This window comes from Cricetulus griseus, chromosome 4 (genome assembly GCF_003668045.3).
Source record: "Cricetulus griseus strain 17A/GY chromosome 4, alternate assembly CriGri-PICRH-1.0, whole genome shotgun sequence".
NCBI lineage: Eukaryota > Metazoa > Chordata > Mammalia > Rodentia > Cricetidae > Cricetulus > Cricetulus griseus.
The window spans coordinates 154,040,343-154,059,816 of record NC_048597.1 but is presented as its reverse complement, the minus strand read 5'-3'; the positions used below and the strand labels follow the sequence as shown (position 1 = coordinate 154,059,816).

Below are 19,474 nucleotides of genomic sequence, written 5' to 3'. Positions count from 1 at the left end.
AACCTCTGATTTATGAACTTCAGAAATCCAATGAGTATGTGGCAGGCTGAGTGCCTGTCAATTTGGGCAAGTCTGTTCCTGATGAGCCTTAACTTCCTTCAGAAGGGACTATCAGGAAGATGCCATGGGTCCTGAAGCTGAACTCTTCATACAGTTACCTTCAGCAGGAGAGCCACTGTGCTCTTATTAACTGCTCTACCTAGTGGGGTCTTGAAATACTTCTGCAAAGCCTCTCTGGTCTATCTGATCTCTCCCACACCTCCTTCCTTCCTCCATCCTCTCTAGTGTGGCTTCTGCCCCTGTTCTCACACCCAGCTTTCTGGATGGATTTCATACAGTGTGGAATTGCCAAGTTCCCCCATCCCAGATCTATGCAACTGCCAGGTCATCCTTCTAGACAACTAGCTCCTGCCTGGAAGAGAGTGCTTGTGGGTTTTGTACTGTACAGAGCACATTTTGGTGGCATGTCACCAAGCCTCACCAGGCCAGTGGAATCAGGGCTGCTTGTGTAAACACTTCTTAAAGGGGATTTGGGCAGAGGTGGCTGCCTGGAGTATAGTTTCATCAGGAAGACAGACAGGCTTACATCTGGCCCACCCACTAGGCTGGCTCATTTGGATCTGTTGAGAATGACCAAAGTGTGCACACTTGATCAGCCAGCTGTCTGAGTAGTGAGAACTTGTTTTGACTGGGTCCTGAAAATCTGTAGTTATCACCCAATCCAAGTTCAAAGGAGATGCTGTTCCTTGTCTGTATTTGTCATCCAGTCCATTTCAAGGAACAGCATCTTCTTTGAACTTGGAAAGAGACTACCATGCTATCTGTGTTTAAACATTTTTAACCAGCTCTGTTGCTGGCAGAGCTGGATCCCCAATTTAGTAATTTCCCAGAGTGATTTCAGGGGCAGGGTAAAGTTTTATTACTCCACATTTCTATATTCCAGACTTTCAGACAAAACCAGACAATACAATAAGTCATAAGCAACAGCCATTTAAATAAGTCATGTTATTTGCTTTCCCCATAAACCTGCAGTCATTGCTATAACATTCATAATTTACAGACAAGTGTGAAAATCCCTCTATCCAGACATATATAATCAGTGTTGAACTAGCCTTCAACTTCAAAGCCGTATGGTATTGTAGTCAACGGAAATGGGGAGTCCTTTAGCCTAGAGGAAAAAATAAAAAGATTGGCTTCCAGTCCACAGTGCAGAACGATTGCGTTGGTCCTCATGGGCAGAGCTATTATGTCTATGCAATTTATTTCTCTGTAGTGTCCTTCATGTCCTTGGTTCGTAAGACACTGGCAAGGAAGGATTGTATGTCTGGCAAAGAAAGTTCTCTGAGCAAGATCTTGTTTTCCCAGAGAAGTGGGGACCTCTGCAGATCTTTAGACCACACAGACTTGTAGGCAGATTTCTTCTGTGCTCTTGGATTCTGTCCCTGCTCCTGTCAAATTGTCACCATCCAAGGCATGGAGAGAATTGGGGTCCTTACCCAGAACCTCATAGACAGCTGCTCATGCTCCTCTATGGCAGAGACTTGATCTAACAAGGAAGGCTTCTGGGAGAAAGTGTGATTTGAAAAGAAGTGTGAATGAGTCACGAGACATGGCTTTGTAGGGGGAATACCCTGGCAGAGGACAGTGTGAGCAGAGTCAGAGGGATGACTGCACACAGAGCATGGTGAGGAGGTGAAGGAGACAGTAGGTGCCAGACGCAGAGAAATAAAAGACAAAGAGAAAGACGTAAGGCCAAGGCAGGAAAGATGGTCCAGGTGTGGGGAGTGTGTGCTATTTATTGATACTCTACTATGGACTCAGCATATTAAATTATTAATCCTCAGAATAATCCTGTCAGGTAAATATGTCTATTGTTGAACAATAACAACAAACAAGACACTAGAACTCAGAGATATTCACAAGCCCAAACAGAGAGATCTTTATAGCCACAAAGCAAATGTTTTCGTAGTACGTCACACACTGTCTTTAGAATGTATGTCAAGACATCTGAACCCTTGCCTGGCTCTTATCAGGTAGATAAATTTAATCATTGGCCTCCCATATCCTCACCTATAGAACAGTGATAAAAAGACTTGTCTTAATCCAGGTGGTTGAGGTGAGGCACACCAGGAGAGAGTCCACAAGTAGTAGGTGTTCAGTACTGGTTTGGAGACAAAGACTCTTCTATGTAGACGATCAAATACACAAATGGAGCCTGTTAGTGTCCTCTGACCATCGATCACACCAGTGAGGATGACAGTATTCAATTATGCAGCTTCATTGAGCTTACTGTGCCACACAAATATGAGCCCATGTGTGATTGCACACATACGCGGTTGCACAGTGTGCACATACCTACATACTTATGGCTCTTCCCTCTGCTCATTTCTCAAACTTGCCTTCTCTTTGACCACCCTCAGCTCTAGAGTGCCCAGAGAACAGCCATTTTGAGGAGTGTATGACATGTACAGAGACCTGTGAGACCCTGGCCCTGGGCCCCATCTGTGTGGATAGCTGCTCAGAGGGATGCCAATGTGATGAAGGCTATGCCCTGCAGGGTAGCCAGTGTGTGACTCGGAGCGAGTGCGGCTGCAACTTTGAGGGACATCAACTTGCCACCAATGAGACCTTCTGGGTGGACCAAGACTGCCAGATCTTCTGCTACTGCAATGGCACAGACAACAGTGTCCACTGTGAGACCATTCCCTGCAGAGACGATGAATACTGCATGGAAGAGAGTGGCTTATACTACTGCCAGCCCCGTACCGATGCTTCATGTATCGTCTCTGGCTATGGCCACTACCTCACCTTTGATGGCTACGCCTTTGACTTCCAGACCAGTTGCCCTCTCATCCTCTGCACTACAGGAAGCAGATCAATCTCAGACTCTATCCCCAAGTTCATTGTAACAGCCAAGAATGAGGATCGGGACCCATCACTGGCCTTGTGGGTGAAACAGGTAGACGTGACCGTGTTTGGCTACAGCATTGTGATTCACCGGGCTTATAAGCACACTGTGCTGGTAAGTAGTAAAGGGCCAACCTCCAGAATGGATTCAATACTTATGGAGACAGTGTCTTGGTCCAGCTGGATGCTGCTGAGCCATGGTGGTCCAGCATCCAAAGGCAATCATAGTGTGATATTAGAGGTCTTGGAGGAGGGTCAGAGAGCAAAGGATTGCCCAAGTCACAGACAGCAAAGCGAGAGCAGAGGTAATGATAGCAATGGATCTTAGATCATAGAAGGATTCATCGAGAGCAAAGATCTAGATTCAAATCTAGTATTGGTAGTCACTGTGCAACCTCGGGTATTCCATGACCTTCTAGTGCTATCATTCATCTGTAAGAAACTGCATGCCTGGCACAAGCTGTGTTTCTCTCAATGGCACTAATGTCCTCATTTGTCACCCCCTTTTCTGAGGTCAACCTGTCATCTGCCTGCTCTGGCCTCCCTGACCTCTTCCATTCGCCACAAGTTCCAGAGTCGTGTTCACATTTGGAGTTCTTGCAAGTGTTCTACCCCATCTTTACTCACCAGGGCCTCAGGTCCCTCCTCCTACCCTTACAACCCTCTCATCCATGAACTCTTCTTTAACTATAATGATGAGCTCCTTGAACAGCCTGTAGACAGCAGCCACACGGCAGAGCAGTCCTCTGTGCTCCACTCTTATCTGAGCCTGATGTTGATTACCAGCTAGTCAGTAGACTGTGGGGCTGTTTCAAAGTTTTTCGGTATAACCCACCATCTCCAATGGGACTTCTTTACATCTTGTAAACTTTCATATTTAAACACTAGAATGATGTGAACTAAACTAAACACAATGGACTAGTATTACTCGAGAGGTCCTCTTGGCTTTTCTTCCTCCCAGGGATCCACTTAGCTTTGACACAGAGAGGGTATAGCTTCTAGAACTGCCTTCCTTTTACATTTATTGGATAATCTTATTTCTTGGTATCTAACACAGCAGCCTTGGTTTGTTAGTTAGAGTGTTTTTGTTTTGTTTTGTTTCTGACAAAGAGTCTCACAGTGGAGCCCAGGCTGGATTCAAACTGTGCCCCATACGCAATGACACTTAAGTGAATGATTGAGGTTCCTATGGGTTTCCTTCTGCCCATGGTCATTTCTTTAGCAATTTGAGCTATTAAATGGACCAATGAGACTAGTCAAGAATATGCCAAGTATTTGTCTCTAAGCCAGATTAGATTGCTTTTCTTTTTTAAGTTAAATTTCATGTACATGTGCATGTGTATATATACGTGTCCATACCTCTGTGTGTATGTGTCTATTTTTGTAAGCCAGAGGTCAACCTTAGGTTTCTTCCTTTATTGATCACCGTACTATTTTTTTTTGTTTTAATTTTATCTGAAGTGTATGGGTATTTTGCCTGTATGTATGTGTGTTTGCATGCATGTGTGTGCACCACACATCTGCCTGGTACCCACAGGGGCCAAGAGAAGACAGTGATCCAATCCCTTGAAACAGAAGTTACAGACAGTTATAAGCCACCGTGGGCACTGAGGATTGAACCTGGGTCCTCAGGAAGAGCTGCAAGTACTCTTAACCATTGAGCCATCTCTTCAGTCCCAATTATTATTTTTTGAGACTGGATCTCTCACTGTTAATGAGTCTGGAGCTCGATGACTGGCTAGATTGGCTTGCCAACATGACTTTGGGATTCTCTGGTCTCTTTCTCCCTGTACTGGGATTATAGGCATGTACCACCAGGCCTGGCTTTTTATGTAGCTTCTGGGAATTGGTTTGTGCATAACACTTTACCAACTAAGCCACTTCCCCAGCCTTGAGTTCAAAATTTCTAGCCAATGTCTTGGCAGTTGAAGCTGCTCATTATAACACCTTCTGTCCATTCCATTCTCATCACAGGTTAAAACAAGGTATCACTCACTTTGTCTGTCGTATTACCTCACTTTTGTCCTTTCCTCCTTTCACCTTATCTGATAGGTTTCTACCCATACGTTTATAAATTTCCATGCAGTTAATTATCTCCTTGCTATTCATTACCCTTCTACTTTTTTCTTGCCTTTCAAAGTGGTTGGATTCTCTCCCCCACCTTAAAATGTATTTATCTATTGAGAAGCCTTTGCAACCTACTTTACTGCACATCCTGCTTCTGCCTTGCCTTGCATGAAGGTATAGCTATCTGGAGTTGTACAGGTTTTTCTTTTAACCTCTTCCTGGTTCTTTGTACAGACAACTCATTGGATTCTTGTTGTCTTCATTTTCTTCCTATTGCTGTGATAAACACTGTGACAAACAGCAACTTGGGGGAGAAAGTGTTGATTTGGCTTCCTTCATCAGAGGAAGACAAGGCAGGAACTAAAGAGACCATGAACCAAAGAGACCACAGAACACTGCTTACTGGCTTGCTCAGCTTGCTTTGTTTCATATAACCCAGGGCCAGGATCCCAGCGGCAGCACTGCCTCCAGTGGTCCGGGCCCTCCCACATCAATGGCTAATGAAGAAAAAGTCCCACAGACTTGCCTAAGGACAATCTGATGGAGGCATTTTTTCCAGTTGAGGCTCCTTTTTTCCAGATGATCCTAGCTTGTGTCAAGATGACAAAACAAACAAACAATGAACAAAATGAATAAACAAACAAACAAAACAAAACAAAAATCTACTAGCCAGCACATTCATGCCTCTTCTCTCCTTCAGAGGAACTAGCTCCCCATTCTCTTTGGGGGTTACATTTCTTTCCCTTCCATTGTTGGGTAAAGCCCCACAAAGAGACAGCTCACCTTCCAGGCACAGGCCCTGTCCCAGTCTTATGAGATGTACTCATGGGCAAGAGCCATAAGGATCATCTGCACTGTTTATCAGTATCCATATCCGGACAGCCATCATTGGATGTGGAGTCCAATTAGTCTACCACGACCTCATCACATCTTGGTTATGTTCTTAAGGACTGGGTTACCCAGTTTAGGCTACATTCGCAGGTACCACGAGTTAAGGCCTCAGTTTATCTTTCTGGAGTACAGAATTCCACTCACAACAGGGGAAACTAAAGAGAAATGAACTTCAAAGATGCAGAGGTGAAGGAGTCATGAGGACTCCTGGCCAGGACCCTTCTTTCTAAGTGCCATGCTGGGAACAGACAGATAGCTTTCAAACTCCTGACAAGAAGGCCAAATTCAGGATTCACCAAAGGCTTTTTACTTTGGGAGCCCATGGGATAGATTTAGCAGTTCTTTTGAATTATTAATATGCATTACAAGGCCTGCTTATTCAGTGATTTGCATTTGTTTTTCCCATGATGTTACTATTAGTCACAATAGCTGAAGAATAATGGCTGTCATCATGACAGTGTGACATAAAGTGCAAGACCAACTATAGCCCAGAGCCCCAGGTCACCACTGGTGCTCTTAGAAATGGAGGATGACATAGAAGTCACTCTCTGGGACATGAGAGTCTTCTATGATTCTGACCTTCTTGTGCACTGAACTGTATTACAGGAAGTGATAAAATCAACCAGGCCAGATAAAGCTAGAAACAAACAGGCTCTGTATAGACCAGGTTGGGCTGTGGAGGATCCTCTCAGCCCCTTATTGGGCTTTGGAGCTTTACTCTGGTACAGTTTGGTTCAACAACCTTCTCTGTGGTAAGAAATGGAAATTTAAAAAAACCTGTGTGTATATGCATGCACATTCATGTGTTTGAGCACAAGCATAAATAGTCCACACAGCGTGCATGTGGAGGCTGTAGGGCAATATAGAATGCTGGTTCTCGAATTCCACCTTGTCTGAGATAGTGTCTCTCGTTCATCACTGAGCTCACCAGGCTAGCTGGCCTGGAAGCATCTGTGGATTCTCCTGTCTATGCCTCTCATCTTCCCACAGGGATGCAAGATGATGGACAAGTGCTACTGTGTTCAGCCTTCTGTGTGTTCTTAGGATTCAAACCCAGGTCCTCAGGGTTATATAGGAAGTATCTCTTCAGCCAAAGAATGTGTTACACACAGCATCAAGAATGAAAAAGAAACACAGCAAACATAACTAAACATGGTTTCCCCTCAAGAGTCTAGTGGGATAAGTGGACCTGTTAACAGTCAATGTCAGTGTAATTATGAAGCATACAAAATGTTCTGCACAAAGGGCCAAAGGGCAGAACAGAAGTTATCTCGGTCTGTGTAGACCTTCATGGAAGGCTTCCTGGAAGAGGTGGCCCAGATCTAAACCTGAAGGAGCCCATCTACTAGGTAGAGAATAAGCCGAGAGCATCTCATTCAGGGAAGCACCAGGACAGGCCTGAAGAAAAGGCAGAGTGTGGGGTGTGAGGTTAAGACCTACAGAGGAAAACCGTCACTGAAATGCTGGCCTGCGATCTCATCTCCAGGAAAGTCAGAGCTCCCTGCCACAGGCCTCACATCCATAGGCTCAACCTACGCTGTAAACTGTGTAGATAATATTTGCACTGTTCTGTATATGCAGATTTTTTCCATTCTTTCATAAACTATGTGGTGTAGCACTGTTAACATGGCATCCACATCTTAACAAGTAACTTGAGGGTGATCTTACAGGTCACAAAGTATCATCATCTGCACAGCTAATACCTGAGTTACACACACACACACACACACACACACACACACACACACACACACACACACACACAAAGCTACCTACAACAATAACAAAGCAATTCATAATGCTTTAACTAAATTTATCATTTTGTGTTGGGCTGTATTCATAGCTATCCTGGGGTACATGTGGTTGAATGTGCACCGTGAACATTGTGTATAGATTCTGTGGATAAGAATGCATGTTTTACAGAAGGGACTGGGGCATCCTGGGAGTTGGTATCTTCAGGACTGATGGACTCAATTCCCTCTGGACATGGAAGTACTTATGCATGATAAGAACCATCCTTGTGCCTTCTACTCACCCTCTGATTACCTTTTTTTTTTTTTTTTTTCAAGACAGGGTTTCTCTGTGTAACAGTCCTGGCTGTCCTGGAACTCACTTTGTAGACCAGGCTGGCCTAGAACTTACTAAGATCTGTCTGTCTCTGCCCCACCCCTACCCCAGTTCTGGAATTAAAGGTGTGTGCCACCACTGCCCAGCTCTGATGTACCTTTATTCCACCCATCAAACTCTTTGTAATATCAACCTCCTGCTTTTCTTCCATCTGAATTCCTCTCCCTGTGGTTCCAATTTTCCCACTCCTTATTCTCAGATAGAGCTCAGGCAGTGGGCTATGACACAGGTAGCATCCTGGGGAAACAGAGATGGGGAGCTTGTTAGAGTTGAAGGGTATGCTTTCTTTCAAGGTCCCTATTGGCAGTATCATTTGCAAGGTTTAATCCCATTATTTTGCCTCCCTGGGGTGGTGTCTCTTGTGTGACATCAGGTAGTAAAGAACCCAGAATACAAGAAGAGCAAGCTGCACTCATCAGCCAGGGTCATGAGCCTTCAGGGTGGCTCGGGGAGCTTCTGTGGCTTCTCCTTCCCTGGTGACCTTCTGGGCGCCATTTGTGTTTGCACATGGCCTACCTACTTCTGCCTTTAGGCTTCCTGTTGGAAAACAAGCCATGTTCCACCCTCTTTGTCCTCCCTCCATCCTTGAGGAATCTTGTCTCTTAATGACTCAATTCTCCCCCTGCCCAGATGCAGACATATTTCCTCCTTTTGTCCCTAACCCTGTGGATATGGCCTATCTGCCCTCTTCCTTCTTCCCATATCTTCAGCCTTCACTTTCTACAGCCTTTCCTTGATACACACAAACAAGCCTACTCTCTACCAAAGCCCATCCCTCCTCAAGGTCTTTCCCATCCCCCATCCTTCCTAACAAATCTCCTCTATGGGTCATCTTTCTTTCTGGATCTCCTACTTGTCATTTTATGTACAGTGTATTTTGTAATCTAACTTCTGATCTCATTATTTACATTCTTTTGTTAAGATCTTAGATAATGTCCCCTCACCCAAAGCCTGACCTCCATGGTCAGGCTTTCTGTCATGGCCTCTTTGCCTGCTTGACACTAAAAACGAGGCCATCCTTGACTGAGGTCCTTCCAACCTCTGTGTCTTCAGATCATCTTCATTTGATTTTCCATCAGTACTAAAGTGCGGTCATCTTTCATCGTTTGTAAGCTGTTTCATCTTGTCTGGGCTTTTACTTGGGTTATGCTTTTTCCTCGGAGTTCCTTATCTTCACTCTCATTCTTTCTTACCTCAACCCCCCCCCCTCCATGTATCTTTTAAGTCTCCATGTGAGTATTGCCTTCTGAAGGCCCCACTGATTCTGTCCCCAGGCTGAGTCTGAAGCCACACATCTCTGTACCTGTGTCATGGCTTTTATCAGATGGTCTCACTACCTGTTGGAGTCCTTGCCTTATCATATTCTGGGGAAAGGGCTCATGTCTTGCCCCCACCTAGCACTATTCTTGGTACACAGTAGTTGCCACACAAATGTCTGTTAGACAAATGGATTCTGCCTAGACAAATATGCATACAAGCAGAGAGAGCTGAGCTGAGTGCTGAGGGGTAAATATGGACCTAGAGAAAGGGCATAAGGAAAGACCTTGTTGGTATCTTTGGGAAAGTTTCCTTAGAATTAAGCTCCAAGAAGATGGGGCTTCTTAAGAAAGTGAGGGAAAGCCTAGGGGAAGAGATGAAGACTGGTGTTAGGCACTGGGATGCTAGATACTCTGAAAATGACTTACATCATGAAGATGATTACCAATGGGGGCCATTCATTGGCTAGGGGTTGCCCTTGTGTAGACCATGGACATCTGTGTTATCACTGTACCACAGCCACAGTGACTGCGATAAGGGTCCTGGCCAGGACCAGGAAAACACTTTTACACTTGATCCATAGGAAATGGTGGAATAGGATGGTGTGCTTGGTTCATTTGGGAAACTGAACTGTGAGGCATGTAGAAGGTCATAAAGAGAAGGTAAACATCACCAGTTGTACCAAAGGGGAGGTTGTAATGTACACCTCAGTGGTCATGTGCACATGTTTGACCTAGAGAGGAATATAAGAGAAATATAAATATAACAGGCAGGGGAGCGATTCCACTAACCATGGTATTAGACTCAGAAAATCTTGCTTTATTGGAGAGGCAACATGGGAGCAGGTCTGAGGACAGGAGAGATGCTGATGTGTGATGAGTGGTGGTCAGGCAGAGGAACCAAGAGTCATCCTCCAAAAACACAAAAAAAGTCCCAATGGAATTAACAACTTGGATATTGCCTAAAATAAATCCACAGTAGAGCTAGGAATAGAAACACAGGAGTTCTAGGTTTTGGTATTTTATTCTCAACGTTAATTGAATTTTTATTACCCTCTCATTACCTTAGAGAAAACAATTTGAACTCCTAGGGGAGAATAATGCTGTATAAACAAACAGAAGGCACTGAAATAAATAGGTATATTAGTGTACAAAGGATAGTCATTTAAGTCTGTTCAAATCCTAATAATAAGAGTTGACTGGCATAAACAGCACTACATATGAAGCCCGTATTCTACCTGGGCAAGCCCCCTGTGGAATTTGTCCTTCAAGAGACTGATGAGTAGGAGGGCTGAGAAATCTTTGGGCCAACTGGGCTTTTCTATTCTCTTCTCTGTCTCTTACAGGTCAACAATGAGCGGTTGTACCTGCCTCTGAAGTTAGGACAAGGGAAGATAAACATCTTTTCTTTTGGCTTTCACGTGGTGGTGGAAACTGACTTTGGCCTGAAGGTTGTGTATGACTGGAAAACTTTCCTGTCCATCACTGTTCCCCGGAGCATGCAGAACAACACCTATGGCCTTTGTGGACGCTACAATGGCAACCCCGATGATGACTTGGAAATGCCCATGGGGTTGCTTGCACTGAGTATCAATGAGTTTGGGCAAAGCTGGGTGAAGAGAGACACCTTCTGCCAGGTGGGCTGTGGGGACCGCTGCCCATCCTGTGCCAAAGTTGAAGGTTTCTCCAAAGTACAACAGCTGTGCAGCCTCATCCCCAACCAGAATGCTGGCTTTGCCAAGTGTCACAGCAAAGTCAACCCCACCTTCTTCTACAAAAACTGTCTGTTTGACTCCTGTATCGATGGAGGTGCTGTACAGACGGCCTGCAGCTGGCTACAAAACTATGCCAGCACCTGCCAGACTCAAGGGATTGCAGTGACTGGCTGGAGGAACTACACATCCTGCAGTGAGTCCATCTTCTATCTTTCTCTCTTGATCCTCTTTATTTCCGATTGGTGTGGGCGGCTGGTCTTCCAACTCTAAAGAAGGGAGAGCAAGTTGAAAAGAGTGGCTTCAGGATATGCACTTTGTAACTGAGTCCATTATCTGAACCAGAAGGTGTAACCTCCTACTGTTTCCTTTCTTTCTCTGTAGAGAGGGGTCAACACCATTAATTTGATGGGTTGCCCTGGAGGATGGAATGAGATCATGTATCTAAAGCACAGAACACCACATGCTGCATTTGAATTCCAATAAAATGCTTCCCAGAGAGTAAAGGCAGAGGGGTGGTGCTGGTGTTGGATGGTTAGTTTGTTCATTTATCTAGAATCTCAGAGGTCCATCATTACATGGATAACTTACATACTTTCCTTATATATGTCATTCTGTAATACATATATATATATACATATATATATATATATCATACATATTATATAGTAGTCACATATACATATATATATATGTATGTATGTATGTATGTATATTCATGACTGTAGAGCATGTCAGAATATTAAGAGCATTAGAAAAGGAAGTGGAGTTCATGGATTCTAGCCTCAACTTAATCCTTAAGGATCATCATAACCAAGCCAGGCGTTGGTGACGCATGCCTTTAATCCCAGCACTCAGGAGGCAGAGGCAGGCGGATCTCTGTGAGTTCAAGGCCAGCCTGGTCTACAGAGTGAGTTCCGGGAGGCTCCAAAGCAATACAGAGAAACCCTGTCTGGAAAAAACAGACAAACAACAACAACAACAAAAGGATCATTGTAACCAACTCACTTCCCCTCCCTGTTACTCAGCTTCCTCTCCAAAGAGCAGTCATGATGCTGCCTGTACCAGTTACCCACAGTAACATCAGAAAGGTCAAATCAGATCATTGGAATCTGAGCACACATGAATGCTAGGTGGTGATATATTAATGGCTTGCTGTGATTCAATCCCACTGCTAAAATACTCTATCAATGTTATCTCATTGATTCTTTTCAATAACCCAATTAGGCAAGGCAAAATTGAAACTCACAGGAGTTGAGTTACTTAGCTAAGGTTAAACAGTTTCAATGGCAAGGTTGGGATTTAACCCTCTCACCCCAACACCCATGCACTACACTAGCAGATTATATAGTATAGGAGAAGAGTTAGCTAGAGTATTTGTCAGCATTCAGCATATGTATGTAGGAAAAGGTTGATAATGGAATCACCGTGGGTCTTTAGTTAACCTGCCGTGCCCTATTTTCCCATCCTAGTCTCATTAACTGTAGCACATTTCTTTGTATAAAAGATCTGATTGTATAAAGAGGCTGCAAATTAATGTTGGATGCTCAGAGCTCTAAATAAGGGGTGCAGCGGGCTTCATAGAGAACAAAACTCTCATTTTCATCCTGGAAATGGGAGATTTGGATGCAGAGCTATTGTGGTTTAATGATCAGTCAGTTTGCATTCCATACACAGCCATTGGATTGATGGAAACTATTTGGGGTGGGGAGAGGAGGGAGGGGAGGGGAAAGATTCCAAGACTGTATCATCCAAGTTCAGTTCTCAAGCAAGGAAGGTGGGGGACACAATGCCTGTGGATGGCTGTCCAGACAAATCAGCCTCTAGGGTTTTCAATCAAACAAATGTACCTACAAAAGGTCTGGGACTAGAGCAGTCTCTAGGGCTATGGGGATTCACTGGAGTCGGTACAGTGGGACTGGAGTGCTTGCTTTCCTCTAAATCAGAAAACCAGGCTCTTGGCAGAGAACCCTAAGCATGGCATGGCATCACAGAGCGATTTTGGAAGGGGAGCTGCAGCCTGCTTTTTCTTGAGGTCTGTCACAGGGAGCTAGTTCTTTCTCTGGTTATTGGCTTATTGGCTCTGAAGCTCTGGGATGACTGAAATGGATTGGGCAGGGGGATGGGGGACAGTATGCAAAATGCTATCATGTCTAGCTGTGAGGAATAAGGAAATGCATTAAAGGAGCTAACATAAAAAAGAACCCACCTTCAACTAATGGGCCTCAGCTTTTGTTACTTGTGGGAAGGAAAAAGAAGTGAGTTAAATGATATGTGTGGCCAAAGGAAGTCCTGAGAACTATGGGTGGGGTGGTGTATAAAACCTGGTCTAGGCCAGGCGTTGGTGGCACACTCCTTTAATCCCAGCACTCAGGAGGCAGAGGCAGGCAGATCTCTGTGAGTTTGAGACCAGCCTGGTCTACAAGAGCTAGTTCCAGGACAGCCTCCAAAGCCACAGAGAAACCCTGTCTCGAAAAACCAAAAAAAAAAAAAAAAAAAAAAAAAAGATGCCTTATGACCCACCATCTAAGGACAGAATTACTCTGTGATGAAGCTTGACTTGTGATAAAAAGATATGAAGATTTTTCATTTCTTCCTGTCCTCCCTACCAGTAATCTGGTCCTCTTTCCTTTTCAAAGTTCTGTCCAAACACAGGTTGCTTCCTGTGTGCATTAGTTGACCTAGTAATGGAGACGTCTACTCATGGCATTGAGACTAAAGTCTGCCTGCCTCAGTCTCTCCTTGCCATAGGCCAGCTGCCCCCACTTGTCCCAGGCTGACACATCCAAGTCAACAGGTGACTGAGGATGGCTCCCAGTGCAGAGTGACTTAGCTTTTCCGGCTTCAGCATTTCAAAACAGTGGTAAAGATCCAAAATACAGAGCAGGTGGGAGGATGGTGGTTGTGAATGGATGAGAAAGAGGAAAGCTAAAACTAGAGAACACCTTATCCATTGGAGATGGTATCTGGGTGGGGTGGGGAGCAAGGCAGGGCTGCAGGTGGCTTAGCTTTCCAATTTGAGTTTTTCTAGTTTGAGTCATTCAGCAGAAAGCTGAATGGTCTTTGTATCTTAGGTGAATTTGACCTCTGGGAAGTTGGGGTCATCATTCCTCTAAAAGTTAACTCAATTCATCATTCATGTGTTGGTTATAAGAATGGTACTCTCAGTGGGAAAGAAGGGGATGCTAAACCAAATCGCCCATTCAACCTGTGCTTTATGGGTAACAAGGTAGAATGCCAATTTTTCTCAACAATATTGGCTGCTCCTATCAATGGGATAATTTATTACTCAATTACCTTATTTGTAAATGCATTGAAAAGCTCTCTACCCATGTTGAACAAATGGCTTTGGAGGGAAAATGGGAGACAAATTGTCTTAATTACTAACCCCACCTACACTCCCATCAGCTGAAGCTGTTGGGCTAATTTTAGTTGCTCCTTGAAAGACTTGGAGCAGGAGATGATGAAAACACAATAAGAGGCACAAAGTGTAACTAAGTAGACAGTGCTCCTTAGTTCTTGCCATCTCTCAGGCCTTGTTCAAGATGTGGCATGGGGACTTATGGACCCCTTCTAGAGGGGGAAATTGGGAGGTAGTCAGCATTCATAAAGAAGGCAACTTGGGGAAGGGGGAAAGTGTGCACAGAGATAGTATACCATTGGCCATCAAGAACTGCTGTCTCTCCACCTCCATCTAAGCGCTTGGCATAGCATCAGTCAAAATTGATTAGCGTCATCATTTTGTGTTTCCCCTTTATCAGAGTTTAGTCATTAAGTATTTCTTTTACTTATTCCCCCTGCAAATCTAACAAATTCCTGCTGATGAATTCTTAAAAGTGAATAACTACTACAACTATTCCCACCATCAATGACACCATCAAAATCGTGGAAGTATAGAGTATCTAGCTACTCATGGGAAGGAAAAGGAAAGAATGAACCAGCAGCTTCTAAACTATCTCATTTTAGCAGCTGCTTGGTAAGAGAGATGCAGCATCACCCTGATATTTTAGGTGTTTCAGAGAACACAGGGAACCTGCTTAAGGTGACCCGGACCTCTAATGGTAGAGCCAGAGTTAGAGCTAGGCTATTCTGATTCCAAAGAGTTTGTGTTACATTGATTTTCCTGAGGGTTCTACACACCCAGCCATCCACACAGGCTCAATTTTAAATAGGTCTTCTGGACTCAACAAAAGTCATGTTCTTGAACACAATACACATGGCCAGTCCTCATTCTCCAGCTCTCATTTAGAGGGTAAGAAGAGCAATAAATCAATATTTGAAACTTGCAAATTTAATTGTGACAGTTGGGTGTCTATTGACCACTCACCATGTTCTCAGTGCTGTTTGGAAGCCAGGAAAGACTCCAAGGTCCTAAATATGGAGAGAGATGAGTGTCTTCCCCAATATGAAAATGCTATATTTTGCTACTCATGCTTTCTATTAATAGTATTAATATTATATTAATCAATTAATACTCAATGTTACTACTTTCACAGGAACAAGTTAGCTCGCACAAATTAACAAGAATAAAACATGGTGATGGAAAGACAAACCAGTGGAAAGATGAGCATATCAGCAAAAGATCTGATCACTAATCAATAGAATCAATATATAGCAAACCTGGTTTCAAATAACTTGAGGAAAGGAAGATTTAGCTAATAAATAGTAAGGAGATGGTGGGGAAACTCTCTGGGAAAAATAAGAGTTTAGTCTTTCCTTCACTTCTTGGTACAAAATAAAATCCAGAGAGAATAAAGATTAAACATTTTTAAATTGAGTTATAAAAGTACTAGAACAAAACAAAAGAATTTGGGTTCTTCCCCCCCCCCAGTCACACTCTCAAAGATGCTAAGGAAAACCAGATAAATTTGACCTCATAAAATTTTTACCTCCCCACATGGCAAAAAACATAATTAAAAAAGTGCAAATTTTTTTAAAAGAAGCAAAGTCAGAGACAAATGATAAATATTTTATAATACATGCAACACACAAAAGCACATTTTTAATTTATAAAGAACACTTACAGTTTAATAAGAAGAAACTTCAACAACACAGTGTGTAATAGATGAGAAGAGGCAACTCTCAGGAGACAGAAAAATGAATATAAACAAATGAGAAGATAATAAGACTCAAAGAAATTTGAACTAAATGCACATACAACAGAAATAGGTTTCTTTTCTTTCCACATTTCCAGAAATGAGAAAATATGGTGGTAGTCATCAAGACCTCAGGAGACTAAATCTTCTTGCTTGTTCATTGGCACAATCTCTTCCCTTCTAGGGCAGCTCATTGGTATCTGCCAAAGACTTAAGGGCCTAGAGGCATAGCTCAATGGCAGAGTGCCTACCTAGCATATGTGAGACCAGGGTTGGCTCTCCAGCACTGAAGTAGTAGTAGCAGCAGCCACAGCAACAACAATAATATTCCTATCCTTTGGCTAAAAATTCCACTTTTGGGAACTTATTCTACAGCCTAATTTATGAGGGCAAAAATACACATATGATGATATTCACGGAAAAGGCACACACCTTGAAGCTGTGTAAAGACAATAATTCGAGACTGAAGAAATATTGTTGTGAAAAAGCAGTGTGTGGCAAGTTTTGTAGATGATGCTCTCATTTATGCAAAACCAAGGCTGTGGACATGTACATGAATCTGTGTGCATAGACAATTTATGCAAAAATCCATGATAATTTGTTAGTTATTGAGCCTAGGCAGTTTGTGTTTTCTATGACACAAGGATACTATCTTTTAAACTAAACATTTTTGGAAATGTAATAGCATACTATGATAGTGCTTAGATGAACATACCCATGCATTAAAATTCTTAGGACTATGCACTCTAAAAGTGTCTCTTTACCACTAGACAAAAGACAACCCTCCCCAAACCGTCCATAGAGCATGGAATAGAAGTTTCCATATAAATGGTTGTTGTGCTTTTAGTGTGCATTGATTAAGATAGCAGCTTCAATAAAACTTTCAAGCGAGACTTGCTTTAATGATTGGTTAATACTTATTGACCACTACCTGCCCAACACTCTTCTAAGCATACAAATTCAGGTGCTGGTGTTATCCGCATTATGTGTTGGTATCCGCATTATGTGCACAAAGAAGTTGAGGCTTAGAGATCCTAAATAATCTGAGCCCAACAGTATTCACCAGTATTTTCTCTACCCTTCAGAGATGCAGTTTTAGATGTGTCTCAGACCTGTAGAATATAAATGATTCAGGTCAATGTACACACACACACACACACACACACACACACACACACACACACACACACCACTACACACTACACACTTTCAGGTATCATGTGATTCAGGAGACTCTTGCTGATAAACCACCTGTTTAGACAGAAAGCTCTATGGAAGTTCTGAGGTGAGGGTAGGTGACACTGATAATAGGGGGAAGGCCACTACATCTAAGTGGGACCTGAGGAATGGGGAGCTGGGGTAAGTGGGTTATGAATAAGAGGATCAATATGATGAAGCCCAGGAGGCAGGACTGGTGTCCATGCCTTTTCTAGCCCAAATGGGGATTTGTTGTGACTGGTGGGTTTTTACAGTGGCAGGCAATAAAGAGTGCAGAAGCCAACACTGAAGAAAGGCTGAAGATTCTGTGAGAAGGCTCCAGCCCCTTCCCTTTGCATTCCAGGCTGATATTTAAGGGATTAGGCAGAGGCTTCTCATAAGCAAAGGGTATGAATGAGAGAGAGTGGCAAGCCTCACACCACTTCCCTCACTCTGTACCCTCCACCTCCCTAAGCAAGGCTGTGAGAAAGCCATTTACAGTTCCCTGTGACTTTGCCAGACTTGACTAGTCCCTTCTGTTCCAGCGGTCACCTGCCCTCCCAACAGCCACTATGAGAGCTGTGTGAGTGTCTGCCAGCCTCGCTGTGCTGCCATCCGCCTGAAGAGTGACTGCAATCACTACTGTGTGGAGGGCTGCCAGTGTGATGCGGGCTATGTCCTCAATGGCAAGAGCTGCATCTTGCCCCACAACTGCGGCTGCTACTCTGATGGCAAATACTACGAGGTGGGTACAGGAGGCAGCTGGCCTCTTCTTCCATACCAGGCTGCCTTTTCTCCAAGGTCAAGAGGGCAGCCAGAGCTGCTCAGTTATGATGAATGTGGGGATTACTGTAGGGTAGGTGAGCTGAAACTGAGAAGTTGAGCAGTGGTCTGGGGAGAGCTTTGCTCTCTGTGAGAGTTGGAATTGCAGCCAGGCTTCACTCCTGCCTCTTCTGCATGGGCCAGGCCTCCTCCTCCTCTTCTCTCTCATGCCTTTCTGACTGCCTCCCTGTAAATCTTGGTCTGAAAGCTTCTGACAGGGCTCTAGTTTGGAAATACAGTGGCTGTGAATCTGACATTTGTGGGCTGTCTCCGTTAAGGATGTTTTAAAGCAGAAAATATGGGGCTGGAGGCTGGGAGGAGTGGCCTTCCCTCTCTGGCTGTTGAAGCTCCCACACATGTGCCATTTGTCATTCTCATATCATCTGAACACAGTTGAGTCTTGACTGCTTACCTCCCACCTTTTGCTTCTTGCTGGGTGGGGTGGGGACAGGGGTGCATAAATAGAATGCTGATGAACTGGCCCCTCCTCCACATTGCCCAAGAAAACATACTGGCTTGCTAAATCACTTTACTATTTATATTTGGAGGAAGAGGTGGTACTGGGGATAGAACCCAGGTCCTTGAACATGTTGGGAGAGTGTTCTACCATGGAGGCACATCCTTAGCCCTCTAATAGGTAATGTCCCATAACACCGAGTGAAGAAAAGCCTTAATGAGAAGGTCTTCAGCCAGTCATTTAAATGTGAGTAGACAGTTAACTCCACCTACTGAGCCTTCATTGGCTGTGTGCCAGCCCCTATTCTAGTAGCATTCAAAGGACAAGTCAGTGTGTTCCCTGACTTAAGGGACTCAAAAATACCTATTCAGGAGAGAAACAAAAATTGTGCTTTAAAAAAGGAAACAATTACAAAATAACATATCAACAAGTGAAAAATGATACCCTGCAGAGCAGATCAATTTTAAATGAAGGAGGGAGAGCTTGCCAGAAATCTAATTGAAGTGTCTGAACTGGAACTCAACTAGGCAAAAATAAATAATGTCTCCTTTCTGTAAAGATGCATTGACTCATTTGAGATTGACTGAGCTACCTTTATTTGGGGAATAAATAAAAGAAGAGAAATGTAGGCATTATGCTCAATTTCGTTTTCATTGGCAAAGGTATTTGGGGGTTATATGAGAAAGACAGGGTGAACGTAACATAGAATAGTAGAATTAATAAGAGGGCTTCCCCGGAGAGCTGGTGCCCAAGTTAAGTCTTAGGAAGATGGTTTGAGGGCACGAGGCAGAGCGTGTGGGAGAGAATCATTTCTGTGTTCTCCTCACCTGGGAGCGATGACTCAAAGAGCACACTTCTAGACTCTGCTCCAAGCCCGGAGATGGCTCAAATATGTCTGTCTATTAGCTGTGTCATGTACCCCTTCACAGGGATCCTAAGCGT

General features: G+C 43.7%; 1 protein-coding gene across 2 annotated transcripts in view; it reads left to right on the top strand.

The window, feature by feature from the left end:
• Window positions 1-19,474, top strand: part of LOC100753259 (tubulin-specific chaperone cofactor E-like protein) — a 142,815-nt gene that overhangs the window by 102,627 nt on the left and 20,714 nt on the right. For both annotated transcript variants that reach the window (XM_027411878.2, XM_027411879.2), the window contains 3 exons: window positions 2,421-3,022; window positions 10,595-11,156; window positions 17,799-17,998. In XM_027411878.2, the coding sequence (XP_027267679.1) occupies window positions 2,421-3,022; window positions 10,595-11,156; window positions 17,799-17,998 (1,364 nt within the window). The remainder of the gene's footprint in view (window positions 1-2,420; window positions 3,023-10,594; window positions 11,157-17,798; window positions 17,999-19,474) is intronic.